General features: G+C 43.0%; 1 protein-coding gene across 2 annotated transcripts in view; it reads right to left on the bottom strand.

Moving 5' to 3' along the window:
• Positions 1-13587, bottom strand: part of LY75 (lymphocyte antigen 75) — a 122998-nt gene extending 109411 nt beyond the window's left edge. For both annotated transcript variants that reach the window (XM_077883374.1, XM_077883373.1), the window contains exons 1-3: positions 13430-13587; positions 7231-7602; positions 1112-1282 (exon numbers count right to left, since the gene is read on the bottom strand). In XM_077883374.1, the coding sequence (XP_077739500.1) occupies positions 1112-1282; positions 7231-7602; positions 13430-13523 (637 nt within the window). In that variant the 5' untranslated portion in view covers positions 13524-13587. The remainder of the gene's footprint in view (positions 1-1111; positions 1283-7230; positions 7603-13429) is intronic.
• Positions 13588-17264: the final 3677 nt, after the last annotated feature.

The following is a 17264-nucleotide window of genomic DNA, read 5'->3' as shown; positions in this document are numbered from 1 at the left end:
CTTGGCTACTGGAAAAGGTATGATAGTATAGTTGTTTAAGGCAAGGACTTCAAAACTGGATTTCCTAGATTTGAATCCTAGATATAAAATGTATAGCTAAGTGACCTTAGGCAAGTGTTGTAACTTCCCCCATGCCTCACTTTGCTCATCTGTAAAATGAGCATAAATAGTGGTACCTACCTTACAGGGTTGTGTGAAGACTGAATGGATTAATACAGTTTGAGTGCTTAGGCTAGTACCTGCCACTTGGCAGGGCCCTATAAGTATTTACTATTATGTAGGTCTGGAGCTTTTCCCTTACTCTTTATTATACATTCTTCCAACCAATTGCTTATTTAAAAATATTTCTGGAGCACTTACCACATGTCAGGTACTATGACCTCATATAACTCTCATATGGCTGGTAAGAAGATATGTCTCAGTTATATACCAGATCATGATGCAAATGTTACTTTGGTCTCTCTCTCTTTCTAAAGAGCAGTGAATTCTTTAGAACGCCCTGCGTAGTTTCCTTCTAGTAAGAAGCTATTAGAAAAAATGCTCTGCCTAATATACCGAAATGGCAGGACGAACAGTGTCACTAATGCTGTCCCAGGGATATAGGTCTCTGTTGTCCCTTACTCTTTGCTTCAGGCCACAAATATACTTAAGTCTCTACCATCATAACAGTTTTTCTTCAACCTATCTACCCCCAAAACACCACCTTTGCTCCATTTCCAATCCATAAAACCTAAGAGGTTTTCTCTCCTTCTGTTCATACTCTAGTCCACTATAACCTGGCTTCCACGACCACTGGTCTTTTGAAACTGCTCTAGTAAAGGTTACTCGTAATTTCCTAACGGCTCATGCCTTTTCTACTTCCTCTTCCTACTCCTTTGTCTTCAATGGCACCATCCTGTCTTGGTTCTTGCTTTGGCCTGCTTCTGAAAGCAAATTCATAGCTACACATTATTTCTCTCTCCTTCTCTCTCCTTAAATATATACTCTTTCTCTGGGATAATATTTGTTGCAGTCATTTTTGAGTTCTCTTAGACCCTTCCTTCTCCCTTTTGCATCACATAAATGGTATCCATTTTCTTTCCATATATAAAGTCTGCTAGTCCATACATACCTGGTTTTAAGCAGATGCCCCACATTTTATCATATTCATAATTTAAGGTGGTTGCACACCATGGCCCACCGTAAGTTTCGTCAAGAATGCACTCATGATGCCAGGTCCCATTAACTAAGAATGGAAATTCACAAGGTCTTCCATAGGAGTTCCCATCTCTGGTATATACCTCTGTGGTGTGGGGAGGAAGTAGAGGAAAGTTAAAAACTGGTGGCTGTTAAAAACAGTCACTTTCAGTTAATGAATTCCTAAATTTTCTGTAAGGGAAAGATTGCTGTTTTCACTTAAGAGAATATGGTATCTAAGTAGGCTGCAGTGTGAACATTTAGAGCATGGAGCAGACTGCTTAGGTCTGGACTTGAATGCTGGTTCCCCCACTGACCAGCTGTGCAGCTATAGGCAAGCTTTCCAACTTCTACTAGCCTCAGTTCCTATATTTGCAAATAAGGAATATTAGTATCTAACTCACAGGTTTGCTCAAGAAGATTCAATGAGATAATCTATATAAAGCTTCATTTGTTATGGTGTGATGAAGAGCTTAATGATCCCAGCTTGATCAACTGAATACCATGGGTGGCGGAGTACTTCATCAGAAGGGATGCCCTGCCTGAGACTAAATTTATTTATTTATTTTTTTTTAATTTTTATTTATTTATGATAGTCACAGAGAGAGAGGCGGAGACATAGGCAGAGGGAGAAGCAGGCTCCATGCACCGGGAGCCCAACGTGGGATTCGATCCCGGGTCTCCAGGATCGCGCCCTGGGCCAAAGGCAGGCGCTAAACCGCTGCGTCACCCAGGGATCCATGAGACTAAATTTATATTCTATTTTCTTTTCTTAGGAAGAGCATGGCCAAGAAAATACCTTGGAATCACTGGCGGAGGTGTGTGTGTGTGTGGACTTTGGAACAACCGTAGTTAGACAGATGGACACACAGCCCCCTTGTTCACAGACTGGTGGTTCTACAAGGAATTGGGGTTGTGGGTTTCGAGGAAGTGGGAGAAAGAACAGCTGGATCTCTGAGAAGGTTCTTGGAGAGGAGCAGAGCATGGCAATTCAGAACATAAAAGAACCAGCTTTAGCTAGGCAGTGATTGGAATAGCTGGTGGCCATCAAGGTAGCAGAACTAGTTTTTCATTTTAATAATTTCCTCTGATACATGGAGAGGAACTGAAAAATTATTCCAACCTCAAGTATGCCTACAAATACTAGCGGAAGTGCTCAATACTTATGTGGGTAACAGTTCTCTTGGAAAGGCATTTTTATACAACAGCTGTGTAATTATTTTGGTCACTTTTTCCCATATCTTTAATTTGTTTAAAACCAAGGTCATTATCAGATCAAATAATGGCTTTAGGTAAAGCATAATAGTCAGATCTTATTACCCTTTATCAGGCTATTAGAATCCATTAAAAAGTCTCACAGATTCGCTTAAAAGTGTGCTTTAAGAGAGTATTTGATTCCACATTCTTTATCATTCTCAAACATTCATTTAACTGAAGTATGAGACTTAATTTAACAGTTTAGAATATATTAAGCAGCAGTACAGCAAAAAGTGAGAATAATCTAGATGCTTTTATTTGCAAATAATCTTTTAAGGAATATTGATTTTGTTTTCCTCTGACATGTAAATGCTTTTGGACAGGATATTTGTTAAAAAATGATTTGACCTTTTATTTCATAGGGAAACTGCTTATTACTTATGTTACATTTTTAAGGATACCAAAGCTCATGACCACTTCTCTTCTTATATAACAGCACTTAAAAGGATTCTCTGAGCACAGTAACTATTACTTGTAGAACCAACAGTTTCTTCCTAAAAAATCTTGTGTTTCAGTTATATGAGGTATTTTCACATACATTTATTTCACTCCTTCTTTACCATAAACCTGTGAGAGTAGTAGGGCAAGTATTACACTTTTTTTGTGAAATCCCCATTTTTGCAGTGTAGAGTAAGACATTCAGTAAACTGTAAGTGACAGGGATGAGAACTGGCTCTCTCAATATAGAGTCCTTGACACATTAAGGACAACTTGTGACTTTACTGGCTGCCTTCTCAGGTTTCAAGTTATGTATCATAGCTCAAAGCTAGGCTTCAATTAAAAAGCTCTCCTATTCACAATATCCTTTGAAGAATGATAGGCATATAACAACAACAACCACATTAGTAGCAGCTAAATTATGCTAACTATTCAATGAAGAGTTTCATTCTCACACATTCTTCACTGCTACTACACCTCTTAAATCCCATGTGTTTCCCTAGAGAGACATGCTTTTTCTGAGAAGAATCTTGTCTGAATGTGTGAATTTATGGTAATAGCACTCTTAAAACAACAGCATATTCTATAATAGGTACAAATTTGTGATTTCAATCACTTACATGGAAAACTACATTAATTTCTTCATGAGGCAAAATAGCTTCTATGGTTAAAGGGGTTGGCAGGCTCCTAAGAGTTGTTCAAAATGTAGACAGTTCAATTTCCTCTCAATTTGCCAAAAAGTCAAAATTTGAAGAGTCAGAGTGAGCTCAAGATATCTTAATGATATAAATGCTTACCTGGATGCTAGGCAAACACAGTTCATTTGTAACATTTATACAACCAAAGTTTTCTCTAAGATAAACACGACTCACAGGACGGGGATTGGAGAGAAAGGCAACCCAGGACACAATGACAAATAATCTTTCTTATATTAGAAGTAAAAAAAAAATCTTATATAGCAAAAACCAAGGTAGATATAAAAAAGCTATATTTGGGGAATTCAGTCATGGTTGAATGGTAGCTTTGCTATAACAAGCTGGATAACCTTGGACTTCAGTCTACTGGCACTCAAGTATCTTATCTTTCTTATCTCTATACAGCTAGGAAAAAGGCAGGGCAGGAACCAATACAAGGAGTCTGAATGAACTGTCCCAGATAAAGTCCTTAACTTAAGACAGTAGTCTCTAATCTAAAAACAGGAAAGGAATGCATAAATATAAAGGAGTAAAACTGCCAGGCCTTAATATGTGATTACATTGGAATGGTGAGAGAGGAAAGCAGGACATTCTAGGGTGACTCGTAGATTTCTGACATGCACAACTGGGACGGTACCAATCACCTGGAAAGGGATGGAGAAGAGGAGGCAGGTTTGACCATGGCTTCTGTGTAAATTAAAACTTGAGATAGGTGGCGATAAGTTGGAACGTGGGTCTTTTCTCAGAAATCTCTAAATTTCTTATTTGAAAATCCAGTATTCCATATATTGGATTTGGTAAAGTCAAGAAACACCTTCTGTCTGTGGGCTCTTGCTGGTAGCACTGTTTAGCTCTCTGTGGGGTGGTAGCCTAGGTGGGTTCTTAAACTTTTTTTTGTGCTACTGATCATTTTGGCAGCTGAGTGAAATGCACAAGTCTCCTTCTCAGGAGAATATTACAAATGCATAAAATAGATTTTAGATTGAAATTCTGGAGACTAAAGGAATTTATAATTACAACTGTATCCCTCAGAAGAATTTGGGGCAGGAGACAGACCCCACCAAGAAAATTATCCTTTCTAGTGTTTGAACGGAACAAATACAATGAAATAAATCCAGTTCAAAAGGCATTTTCCCTTTCATTCCATGCTCTCTCTTAGCTACCAAGTTAGAGAAAGGCTTTCAAAGTGCAAAATTTAAACTTGCCATTAAGTGGCATCCAGAAAGCAATTGCTTCTTTTTTTTTTTTTAGGTTTTATTTAAACTCAAATTAGTTAACATATAGTGTATCATTAGTTTCAGAGGTAGAATTTAGTTTCATCACTTACATATAACACCCAGTGCTCATGATAGCAAATGCCCTCTTTAATGCCCATCACCCATTTACCCCATCCCTCCACCGACCTCCCCCATCAATCCTCAGTTCTTACTCTCTTATGGTTTGCCTCCCACTGTATTTGATCTTCTTTTTCCTTCCCTTCTCCTATGTTCATCTGTTTTGTTTCTTAAATTCCACATATGAGTGAAATCATATGGTAATCTTTCTCTAACTGACTTATTTCACTTAACATAATACATAACATATTACATTCTACCTCCATCCATGTCATTGCAAGTGGCAAGATTCCATTTCTGATGGCTGGGTAATATTCCACTGCATATATAGGAGGAAGCTGGCTAGCAAAAACAGACTTGTTCAACTACTCAAGGATTGAGGATTAAAGAAAAGGAAAACCCTGTCTCTGATTCTCTAACTTAACATTTTCCCCTAAGAATAGAGCCTGACATCTCAGAAATCAGATGCATTTTCAGTAGGAAATAGAAATAGTTACTATAGGAGAGAAATTTGTGCAGGTAACTGGAAGACTAAGGTGCTAAATTTAGCTTAAATGACCTTTGAGAGAAAGGAAAAATCTCTGTAAAGCTAGGTAAATTTACAAAGAGCAAAAGTGAGATAATAGTTGACTTAAATAAGATGATGAAATACATATTTACATATCAACATTTAATGTAATTTAGAGCAACATGATGAAAAAGATTTATTTGGGTGATACCTGATTAAATTTAGAGGTTTAAAAAATAAACCTACTCATTATTTGTTTTTTTTTTTTAAAGTAGGCTCCAATGCCCAGCATGGAGCCCAACTCCGGGAGCCCAAGATAGGGCTTAAACTCATGACCCTGAGATCAAGACCTAAGCTGAGATCAAGAGTCGGACACTTAACCAACTGAGCCACCCAGACACCCCAATCAATTCATTCTTTTTAAACTTGGAAATTTGTTATAATCCAGTTTCTAGACCCAGAACAAAGTTTATGATCAGCTTTCTCATATGCAATGTTCATATACAGTTGACCCTCAAATAACATGGGTTTGAACTGCAAGGGCCCACTTATATGTGTTTTCTTTATATATAAATATACTACAGCACTGTAAATGTATTTCCTATTTCTTATAGTATTTTTTTTTGAGAGAGCACACACATGTAGACACACATGTCATGTGCAAGTGGGGACAAGATGGGCAGAGGAGAGGGAAAGAGGATCTTAAGCAAGTTCCATGTTCAGTGCAGAGCCAGACTTAGGCTTTGATGTCACCACCAAGAGATCATGACCTGAGCCGAAACCAAAAATACAATGCTTAACTGACTGAACCACTCAGGCGCTTCTCCTTTATGATTTTAATATCATTCTCTTCTCTCTAGCTAACCTTATTGTAAGAATGCAGTATGTTATATATACAGCATACAAAATACGTGTTAACCAACTGTTTACGTTGTCAGTAAGCCTTGTAGTTAACAGTAGGCTATTAGTAGTTAACTTTTGGGTGAGTACCCCTAACCTCCATATTGTTCAAGGGCCAATTGTATTTATTTTTTGAAAGCAATTGAAAGCAACTGTATTTATTTTTGAAAGCAAAGTCCACTCTTAAAATCATAAACACAAACATCAAAGTGTGACAGCCATGCCAAAAATAAAAATAAACTCACATGAGGTCTTCAAGTTTTTCCATTACATAAACATCTGTAGGCAAGGAGAGATACATTTCCTTTATTTTTTTCCTTTTTTTTTTTTAAATTTTATTTATTTATTCATGAGAGACTGAGAGAGAGAGAGAGAGAGAGGCAGAGACAGAGACAGAGGCAGAGGGAGAAGCAGGCTCCCTTTGGGGAGCCAGATGTGGGACTCGATCCCAGGTCCCCAGGATCAGGCCCTGGGCTAAAGGTGGCACCAAACTGCTGAGCCACCTGGGCTGCCCTTTTTTTTCTTTTTAACCTTAGAATAGGTTTGATTTCTTTAGGTCATTTGAATTTCATCTTGTATGAAGGATTTCCTGTTACTCTAATGTTTCCTTTCTTTTGCAGTTCAGAATGTAATCATAGGAAATACATATTCTCATGTATCATAGAGATTTCAAACCCCAGGTTTACTACAGAGTGACTGTGTGATCTCTGACAAGGCACCTAACCCCTTCTAGCCTTACCTGTAAAAGGGGAAAACTAGCACCGATCTCACACAGGTAGCTCAATGTTAATGCTCAGTGCCCGGAATTGAACGCTAGCTCCCTTACCAATGCATGACTTTATTTGTAATCAATTGTTCATGCTTAATGTCACATTTACCAAACACAACAGCAAATGACTTAAAGTCCCTCTCCAATACTCACCACGATAAGGCTGGTCACAGAGGTTTTCCTCTGTGCCTCCTTTCTTCCAGACATCAGATGAATTTGTACTTGCTATAGCATGTCCATTCTTCAGAGCCAGTCGGTACTGGGCAGCTCCATACAGAGAGTAGTGCTCACATTTCCACCACAGTGAGGCATTGGAGTTACAGCTGAACATTCTCAAGGAAATTGTGGGTTTGGTAATACCTAGCCCAAGGCACTTCTGGGATTGCAAATGAAAGAGCCGATGCTGGGACACCCACTTCCACAACATGTCCCCACTTCCATCACAGTCCATCGCTACTATCCAGTCATTCAGTGGCTTGACGCACTTGCCCGTGTTTTCACTGACGATGGTGAATGGATCATTGCCTGAGTCAAGATAGTCAAAGAAGACATTTCAGGATTCTGAACTGTGTGGTCAGTGTGCCTTGTCCCCTGCTTGCTGATGAGAGTCTGAGCACCATTGGACTATTCCCACCCTCCACACTCTATCAACTGTAGTGTACTATACAAGGTCAGAGGACAGTGGTAGCCAGGGAGACAGTATAGCATGGGTTAAGAGCATGAGCCAGTCTGCCAGGGTTCATAGTCTGCCTCTGCTACTTATTAGTCATGTCAATCAGGGCAAGTTATTTAACCACTATGCCTCAGTTTTCTCTTTTGTAAAATAGTACTTCATATGGTAGATGTGAGGTCCAAATGAGCTCATTTACGTAAAGCACTTAGAATAATATGTATATTTGTTATTGTTATTCCATGAAATATCTTCCCACACATACTTTATTTAATGATATAAAGAAGCTTTTTAGTTTTCATCTGCCTTAGACAGGTGGTCTAAGGTCAATGAAAAATATCGAGAACCTATTCAGGGCTGCAGTTCAGCTTTGCTTATACTTTAGCTACTATGACAGGGTAAATTTATTACATGGCATTAACATGTCTCAGAGGAGATGGGGAAACTTCTGAGGGGGCAGAAGTAGAATAGTGGGGTAAAGGGATGAGAGGAAATGAAGGTCTGGATTCTGAGGGTAGGAGGGACTCATGGTCAGCTCCACCATCATACTTTCAGGAACTTGATGGGAAGTCTGTGAGGAGGGGCCCAGGGGGCTGCTGACTGTGTGGATCATAAAGGGAGGCTGAGCCTAGGCTCCAGAAATCACCTGAGATACAGAATCCAACACCCAGAAGGTTTGCACAGTGGAAAACTCAGAAGCATCGAGTATAAGCTAGAGGCTAAAGGAGAGACCTTCCCATGAATTAGGGAAGACTTCAGTGACGATAGAAACTGAAGTTCCGTTAACTTGGTAGAATAGGACTTCAGAATAAAATCTAATTTGGTTTTATGAAAATAAAGCAATGCATTGTTTCTTGCACACCTGAGCTTATGGAACAAGATTCACATGTGTTACAACAAATTACAATTGAACAATTTGGCCAGTGCTTTTAGAAAGAAAAATTTTTTGAAGTTATAGCACAAAAGTTCATGCTGGTGAGAGTAAAACTGAAATATTTTCGACAAATGTAAACAATCATTGTCAATGAACCAAAGGGTTCAGCAGAAGGACCTATAAAACTTTAGTTCCCAAACGGCACTTTCATTTTGATGCCAGCTTCACAAGCACTGATTTTACTAACGCTAAATATCTTTTCTAATAATAATTCACAGGCTTTCAGAGTTAAAAATTCTCATACCAAAGACTTGAGGGGAAATTTCACCATATAAATAGTAACTATAAAATTAAGTCAAGTTTCAGCTTGAACTTGAAATTAAAGAGAATTTTTTTTGTTTTAAACAGCAGCGGCAACAAGAGAAACAATAGGAACAACCACAAAATCCCGTAAAACATTAAATTACTTCTGCTTTCAAATCTGTATTTTAAAATATCACATAGGGCTGCAGCTAGGTGTCTTTGTCATATCAGCTTCCATCCTTCACTCTTCTTTCTTTGACATTTCTCTGCCACTCTCTACTTTGTGGACACAATTTGGGAGGACAGATAACAAAAAAGGAAAACATATTATCTTAGAAGATTATCACTCACAGTTTCTCCAATGTCCTTCTCCCACACATTTAACATCCACTTAGACCCATGAGGGTCTCTCAAAGTATTCTCTCTCTCCTAAACTATTCTCTCTCACTTCTCCAAAATAAATCTCGCGTTCCAAAGTATCAGGAATTACGCAGAAAAAAAGAAGTCAGCTTCCACAGGAAAGCAGGCATCCACCACCCTTGCTGGAACCTTCCCTTCCCTTGCCCTATGGTCTCATTGTTCTCTTTTCTGGAAACTCTGCTCTATGCCCCTTGGACCCAGATAGGTGAACTAGGCTAGCAGCAGCTTTGCTACCTTTGTGGTTTGAAGTTCTTAGACTTTTCAAATAGCCTTTGCAGAATTCAATATATTAGCTACAGTTCTTAGTATAGTAGAAGCAGTGGAATAAGGATTTAGGGGTCCTAGACTGAAGACCTATCTCAGCTACCAGTTAGCTGGGAGACCTTGGGGAAGTCACTTACTATCCCCAGGGTTTTTGTATCTTCAAATCTAAGATAAAAGCAAGAAAAAAATATATATATATATTAGATAGTATATAGTAGTAACATTGTAGCCTTCCACAAGACAAGTTTTCCTAGCCTTGCAGGTTTTACTGGTCTTTGCTAAGTTCATTGTATATTGTTCTTGAACAGATGTCCACAACTTTATTATGTCATGCTAATGCTAGTAGCATTTTAGGTCATTCTAATCCTTTTAGTATCAGGCATGTGGACTTAAGGAACAGTGACACTTCATACTCTTTGGAAGGGAAAGAAAATTAACTCTTTCCCATTTACTATGTGTTTTACTTCTGGGACACCCATAGACTTAACAAGCTTGTAGAAACTCTGGAAGTGTACAGGAAAGGTGTGGAATAGCATGCATAAGCTATGTTAAAAAGGAGTTGCCAAACTTCTTACCTAATTGAAACATCTATGGTCATAAATACTTGCCTTATTCTAAATCTGTCTTTTAACCAAGTCTGTACAATGTTTGACATCTATAGTGGTCACTTAGCACAAATATTAATTATTGATATGATTTAAGGAAACTTGCTATTAGCCTTCATACATAGTGTATGTGTAAGCATTCATAAATAATACATAAGTCTTCTCATGGTGTTTCCCCATATCTTTCCTTACCCTTGGCAGAAGCTGTTCAGTCTGCCTGAGTCTTGTGACCCTATTGGGATGGTGGATTGAAGAGTGGGAAGGACTGAAAACAATTCCTTTTTAAAGAAAATGTGTTAAATAAGGGTATATAAAATATTTCAGGAATGTATTACATTTTGAAAAGGTAATTACAGAGCATGATTGCATCTTGTTCATGTTACCTTATATTGGTCCTAAATGGGAGTTTTATTTTATTTTAAAAGATTTTATTTATTTATTCATGAGAGACACACACAGAGAGAAAGGCAGAGAGACAGGCAGAGGAAGAAGCAGGCTCCATGCAGGGAGCCCAACGTGGGACTCGATCCCAGGACTCCAGGATCATGCCCTGGGCTGAAGGTGGTGCTAAACCGCTGGGCCACCAGGGCTTCCCCTAAATGGGAATTTTAATATTTACTCCCACATACAATATTTGGGCAAATCTTAAAGGCAGAGGTTGATAAAAAGAAGCATCCCTAGTAGCAAGTTTTAAACGCTACGTTTTACATAAACATTCTAGTTGTGTCTGAGACGAAATAGTTAAGTAGCATTATCATATACTGAAAATGAATTTTTAGTATGCCATACCCATCAGAGGAAAACTATCTCTTATTGCCTAATCATTAGGTAACTTTTTCTTACCTAAACCAAAGAGCCTTGCACATTCCAAAGAGAAGTTGAACATCAACATTTTATAATCACAGACAAATGGAAAGGGAGATAAAGGCAAAAGGATGAAGATTGCAGCATTTTTAGTTTTAGGGGGGAACTTCTACAGCTCCCAATGTTAAGTATTTTGTGGAGTTGCCACCATGTGCGCCGACTGTACAAGTGGAGTAGAAGAGTCAGAAGTCTGGGTTTGCCAGTTCAAAAACAGGTCTGGAAGTGACCTTGGATCCATGATAGTCTACTAGGAGTCAGAAAGTTTTGGGGTTCAGATTGGGTGGTATGGGCTGGTAAGAACCTCAGGAGTCCCAGAAGGATTGGTTTACTTCAAGCTATTAGCTCCCCAAGGAAGCAAAAAAGTAAACTAAGCAATTGGCATTTCCCCAAAGACACAGAAGAGCTCCTTCAGCAACTGAGCAACCCAGACTATCCGCACAAACCTAGCTGCATACGTGTAACCGAGTACATGCCATTACCAGTATGATGAAGCTGACACACTGCCAAACAAGTTACTCAAATGGCTGGGGTTTCAAAACTTCAGCGCTTCCCTTAATGGGACCACAAGGTCTAGTCTGAGAGTACATGTAAGCTGACCAGAGCAGCTGCTGAGGGTAAGGAAGGATGCAGGAAAACAAATACCTGCCTGGACCTTGTGCAGGGATAATGGAGTTAAGCTGGTGCTCTTTGGTTTGGGTTGATGAGAAAGGCCAGGGATTGGAGAGATTGCAAAAATTAATCCTTAATCTTGAATTCTGTAGGGGAGACAAAACAGCTAAGACTAAACCGGAAGTAGGCAGAGGGAAACCAAGACTTTGGTGACTGAAAGGTTAGTGTGCTTTGACTGTAGTTAGTCGTGGCAGTGAGGTTTTTCTCCGTGGACTGTGGGGCAGGTGGAAGAGAATTCTCACAGCCAGTGAAGGGCTTTGGGGATTCGCACCCCTCAAGCAGCGTGAATCAGGACAGTATTCACTAAAACGCCCTCGATGTAGATGGGGTGATGTCACTCATACCTGGGAAGCTTCTTCCTATCACTCTCTGAGAAAAGTGTAAATCTGGCAGGAAGCCACTTTAGCTGCCAGGAGAAAATAAGAGCCACAAGGAGCCTGCCGTTTTCAAAGACTTCCTTGTGCATCTTTTACTTCCTCAATACAGCAAAGTTAACAGAAGAGGTAGGTGGTGATGGCTCACTGACTGCCCACTATGCAGCGCGACTAAGAGTCCTCTGGGGCACCTTCTGCCAAGGCAAAAAGAAAGTAAAAGCAAACCCCGGTTGCTGCGGGGGGCGGGGGGGATGGTGAGGCTGGCACTACCCAGAGCATCAGCGCAGTCTATTCCTGGTCCTGCTTCCGCAGTCAGAGGCAGGAAGGAGGTCTGCGGACAAGTGACCTGCGCTCGAACTTGCAGCCCTGGGCCTCCTGGGGGTGGGGTGGGGGGGTCTGGGAGCTGATAAGCCAATTAGAAGAAAGGATCGCTGCTCAAGGCTTTCGGGGAGGGCATCATAACGGAATTACGATCATGGTCACTTTGGAAGACATGGCTTAACCTGACTTCCTTCTGACGTGCACCTTTGGCGAACGCGGAGCAAAGTCGGGGAATCATTAATCATCCTTGGCGCTGTGGGTAGACAGTTCCTCTAGACACGCAGTGGCCCAGGTGACCAAGAGGCGAGGGAGGGGCGAGACGGGCTGGATGGGGTTTGGGGGGTCCTGGGGAGCCCTTTACTCCAGGGAAGCCAGCTTTTAGAGGCGAGAGGACAAGGAAGGGGGGGGACGGGCACAGAAAGGGCTGTGCGCCTTCTCTACGGTGGCCTCTTCTTCCTCAGCACGAAAAAGGCCCTGCCCTCCACGCCCCCCCGTCCTCCACGCCCCCTCCTGCTTCCCCGCCCCCCTCCACGCTCCCCCTGCCCTCCACGCCCCCCGCCCTCCATGTCCCCCCTCCACGCCCCCTCCGCCTCCCCCCTGCTCTCCACGTACCCCCTCCACGCCCCCTGCCCTCCACGTCCTCCCCCTGCCCTCCACGCCCCCTCCACCTCCCCCCTGCTCTCCACATCGCCCCTCCACGCCCCCTGCCCTCCCCGCCCCCGCCCTCCACGCTCCCCCATCCCCTCCCCGCTCCCCTGCCCTCCACGCGCCCCCCCCGTCCTCCACGCCGCCCCCCTGCACCGGAGAGCCCCGGAGCGCCTTCTCCCCGGCCCTCCCCTTCGGCTCACTCGCTGGGCTCCAGCCCCCTCCCGAGGAAAGCAGAGGGGAAGAGACCCGAAGCGCAGCCCTAACCCGAACCGCGGAAAGTCGGCGGACCCGACGACGTCGAGGGCCCTAGCGGCCGGCAGGCTGGCGCGCCCGCGGTTACCTGTGCGGCCAGAGGGCTCGGCCGGCCGGAAGCACCTGAGGAGGAGCACCAGGAGCTCCGCCGCGCGACGCAGGGTCGCCCAGCGCGTCCCCATCCCGAGCGGGTCCCCAGGCGCACGCGGCACCCACCCTCTCGCGGCGCTCCGCCGGCGCTTTTGCCGCCCGCCTCCCGGGTCCGGCCCCGCCCCCTCCGCCTTCGGCCAATCAGGCGGGGCGGGGCGGGGCCTCGGGGCGGGGCCTCGGGGCCGGGCGCCCGCGAGCCGGGAGTCAGGCTCCGCTCCTGGAGGCGGGAAGCGCGCGCGGAGCGAGAGGGCCGAGTGTCGCGCAGGACCTGGCAACGCCCTGGTGGGCGGGGTGGGTGCAGTCAGGGCTGGGTCCTCCGTAGCGCACCTCCGCGTGGGAGGACGTCTTCACTGCATGACTGCGCTGCAAGGGCACCCACATCCTCTCGTGCCCCAAAGGCGGAAACCTGCGCCCGTAGCGTTGTTGCTGCGGTCAAGCCAGGGGATCCAGGTGTCCCGATTGCGGCTGTGTATCTGGATAGCGCAAAGGCGAGGTAATGGCACGCTGCAGTTTCACCTGCAGTTGTTAAAGAATTAAAAGCAAGAGCCACTCGAGGGACCCTACAATCAATAGTTCCAAAAGATTTAAGCCACATAAGCACCTGACTTTTGCAAGTAAGCTCTTTTCTTAATAACAATCCTGTAGAAATGTGGCGGTCTGCATCACAAACCAGCGGTGTGACAGTGACACTTATCCTGTCCCCGTGGGGTCTGCAGCCCCTGTAGCTAGGCTGACCCTAGTTGCCTGGTCGTAGATGTCCTATGTTTTCAAACCCCATAAAGGCACATGATGTGTGCCCAGAGTCGCCTGCATTGCTGTCCCCTGAGCAGCTTCTACCACGAGGGGAGGACATCTAGGCTGCCTTTCTTTCTTTTTTTTTTAAATTTTTATTTATTTATGATAGTCACACAGAGAGAGAGAGAGAGAGAGGCAGAGACACAGGCAGAGGGAGAAGCAGGCTCCATGCACCGGGAGCCCGACGTGGGATTCGATCCCGGGTCTCCAGGATCGCGCCGTGGGCCAAAGGCAGGTGCCAAACCGCTGCGCCACCCAGGGATCCCCTAGGCTGCGTTTCTGATTGCAGCCGCCAAGGCTTCACGGTGACTCCCAAATGCGCCTTGGCTCCATCCTCTCCCTGCCGGGGCCTTTCAGCTCAGTGGATACTAAGCACCTGCCACCACAGGGATGGGCACCTCCCAGGGTGAGATGGAAAGACAACATCCCTGCTTGCTCAGTGTTACTGAGGCCGCACACAGTTAACTCGGAGCAGAATGAACGGGGAGACTGGACAAAGCTTCAAGGAAAACAACTGGGCCTCGGGGGGTGCATAAGAATTTGACCGTGCAAAGCTACTTGGAGAAAAATAGTGACGGACCTGCAGGAAAAGTAGTGTCAGGATAGGTCAGTCCAGTAATGCCCGGCCCGCTGAGTCCTGTGTGTGCCTGTGTTGGAAGTAGTCGTGGTAGAGGCTTAAGTGGAAATGACAACAGAGAGGTGAGTTGTGGCTGTTTTGTGATGTGCCTTGAATATAATATCAGCGACGTTGATTTGATTCTCTAGAACTTGCCAGTGGAAAGTTCTGAGTAAGACAATCTGCTACTGCTCTGACTCCCTCTGCATTTACACATTTACGGCTGCTTGCCTTGGTGATCCTGCCCAGCTTGGAGCTAGTTCAGGGCAGTGCTCTTATCTTCTCATTTTTACCTTCTTACACTGAGTACCAGAGTAAGCTTTCAATAAACATTAGTTTACCTACTTAATGAACTCCTAGAGCCACCCCCTTAGCATAGGACCTACAAGAGCTCCTGCTTGCATTATGTTGAAATAGTTTCTCAATTGACCTTCCTACCAGTAATTTCCCTTTTAGGCAAAGGAAACACTCTTAAACACTGTTTGGAACATGTCACCTTTCTTCTGCTCACATCCTTTCAGTGCTAACTGGGAATTCAGAGGGATTGTGAACCCCTGAAATTGTATATAGATTATGAATACACTTAAAACTTTTTTTTTTTGAGAAAGAGAAGAAGTCCAAGGTTTTTATGAGAGTCTCAAAGAAACCCATAATACAGAAAGAAAACCTATCTAGGATAAACCAAGCCCTTCTATGATCTGAACTTTTACTTTTAGTCACCTTCCTATGTCACTCCTTGGTTCAAGCCACCTGTCTGAACCTGTCTTGCCTTTTCCTATCTCTGCCCATATATCCATATGGATAAATGGATATATATATATATATATATATATATAATATATCTAAAATGTCTCTTTTCCCCCCTCTCTTGTCTTAGTTCTACCCTTCCAGTTAAGGCTTTGCTCAAATCTCACATTTTATATAAAATTTCTCAAAGAAAACCCTGACCCTTGGGGATTCTAAACATCTGGATAATGTTGTACATTCTAGTCACTTGCTGCTTGAGTGATCACCCCTTATTTGCAGTTTTGCTCTCTGTGGTTTCAGTTACCCTCAGTCAACTACAGTGCAGATGATTCTTTTTCTGATATGTGGTCAGAAGGTCAATAGTTAAAACTCTGTCCCTACATCATTCAGCTCATCAGGTAGGCATCTTATAATTTCCCGTCATCACTAGGAGGATGAGTATAGTATAATATTTTGAAAGAGAGAGAAAGAAAAGAGTCACATGACTTTTATTGCAGTATATTGTCATAATCTCTTACCATAACTAATTTATAAATCAAGCTTTATCATGGTTATGTATGTATGTATAGGAAAAACATAGTATATATAGGGGTTGGTCCCATCTATGGTTTCAGGCATCCACTTGGAGGCTTGGAATGTATTTCCCATGGGTAAGGAGGGACTACTCTATTTTTTCTGTAGTTACATGTGCACTGATACTCCATGTAGGTTATATGTTTTAAATAAATATTTACTGGGGATCCCTGTGTGGCTTAGCAGTTTAGCGCCTGCCTTTGGCCCAGGGCGCGGTCCTGGAGTCCTGGGATTGAGTCCCGCGTCAGGCTTCTGGCATGGAGCCTGCTTCTCCCTCCTCCTGTGTCTCTGCCTCTCTCTCTCTCTCTCTCTCAAGTCTATCATGAATAAATAGATAAATCTTTAAAAAAATAAATATTTATTGCCTATGGTGACAATAGAAAGCAGTGTATCCTTCAAGTCTTACCTTGAATGTCACTTCCTTAAAGAAATCTTTCTTGACTCTACAGTCTAGGTCAACCTCCTCTGTGATAGGTTCTCAATGCATCTCACACTTTGTCTTGATAGCACCTAGCATAGCTGGATTAAAGAGTTATGCACTCCCTCACTGGTGGAATGTCTGGCTCCCTTTCCAGGCTGCAGGACCCATGAAGGCAGTGTCTGTTTAGGCACTTCTATGTTCCCAGGACCTGACCCATGATTTGCTGTATGAATGAGTGAATAAATACACAGTAAGTGCCTCATAAAGGATGAATGAATAAATAAATACATGGTAAGTGTCCGGTGCGGGCAACAGGAAGTTTAGGCATTTAAAAAAGGGAGAAGTCAGCTGGGGTGGATGGGTGGGAGGGTCTTCAGGCACTATGTTGAATGTCCTTGGATGAGTAATGGTCAGTAGATAGGGGTGGTGGGGAGGACACTACATGGACTGAAGCAATGATGTGAGCAAAATAACAGACATCTGCCACTGGCCGGGCGCCAGGCCATGGGGTTGAGCATTTCCGGTGTGCTTTTGTTTTTTTTTTTTCATTTTTTTCATTTTTTTATTTTTTAATTTTTATTTATTTATGATAGTCACACAGAGAGAGAGAGAGAGAGAGAG

The sequence above is a fragment of the Canis aureus genome, chromosome 34, assembly GCF_053574225.1.
Source record: "Canis aureus isolate CA01 chromosome 34, VMU_Caureus_v.1.0, whole genome shotgun sequence".
Classification (NCBI taxonomy): domain Eukaryota; kingdom Metazoa; phylum Chordata; class Mammalia; order Carnivora; family Canidae; genus Canis; species Canis aureus.
This window is presented reverse-complemented; position numbering and strand designations above follow the sequence as displayed.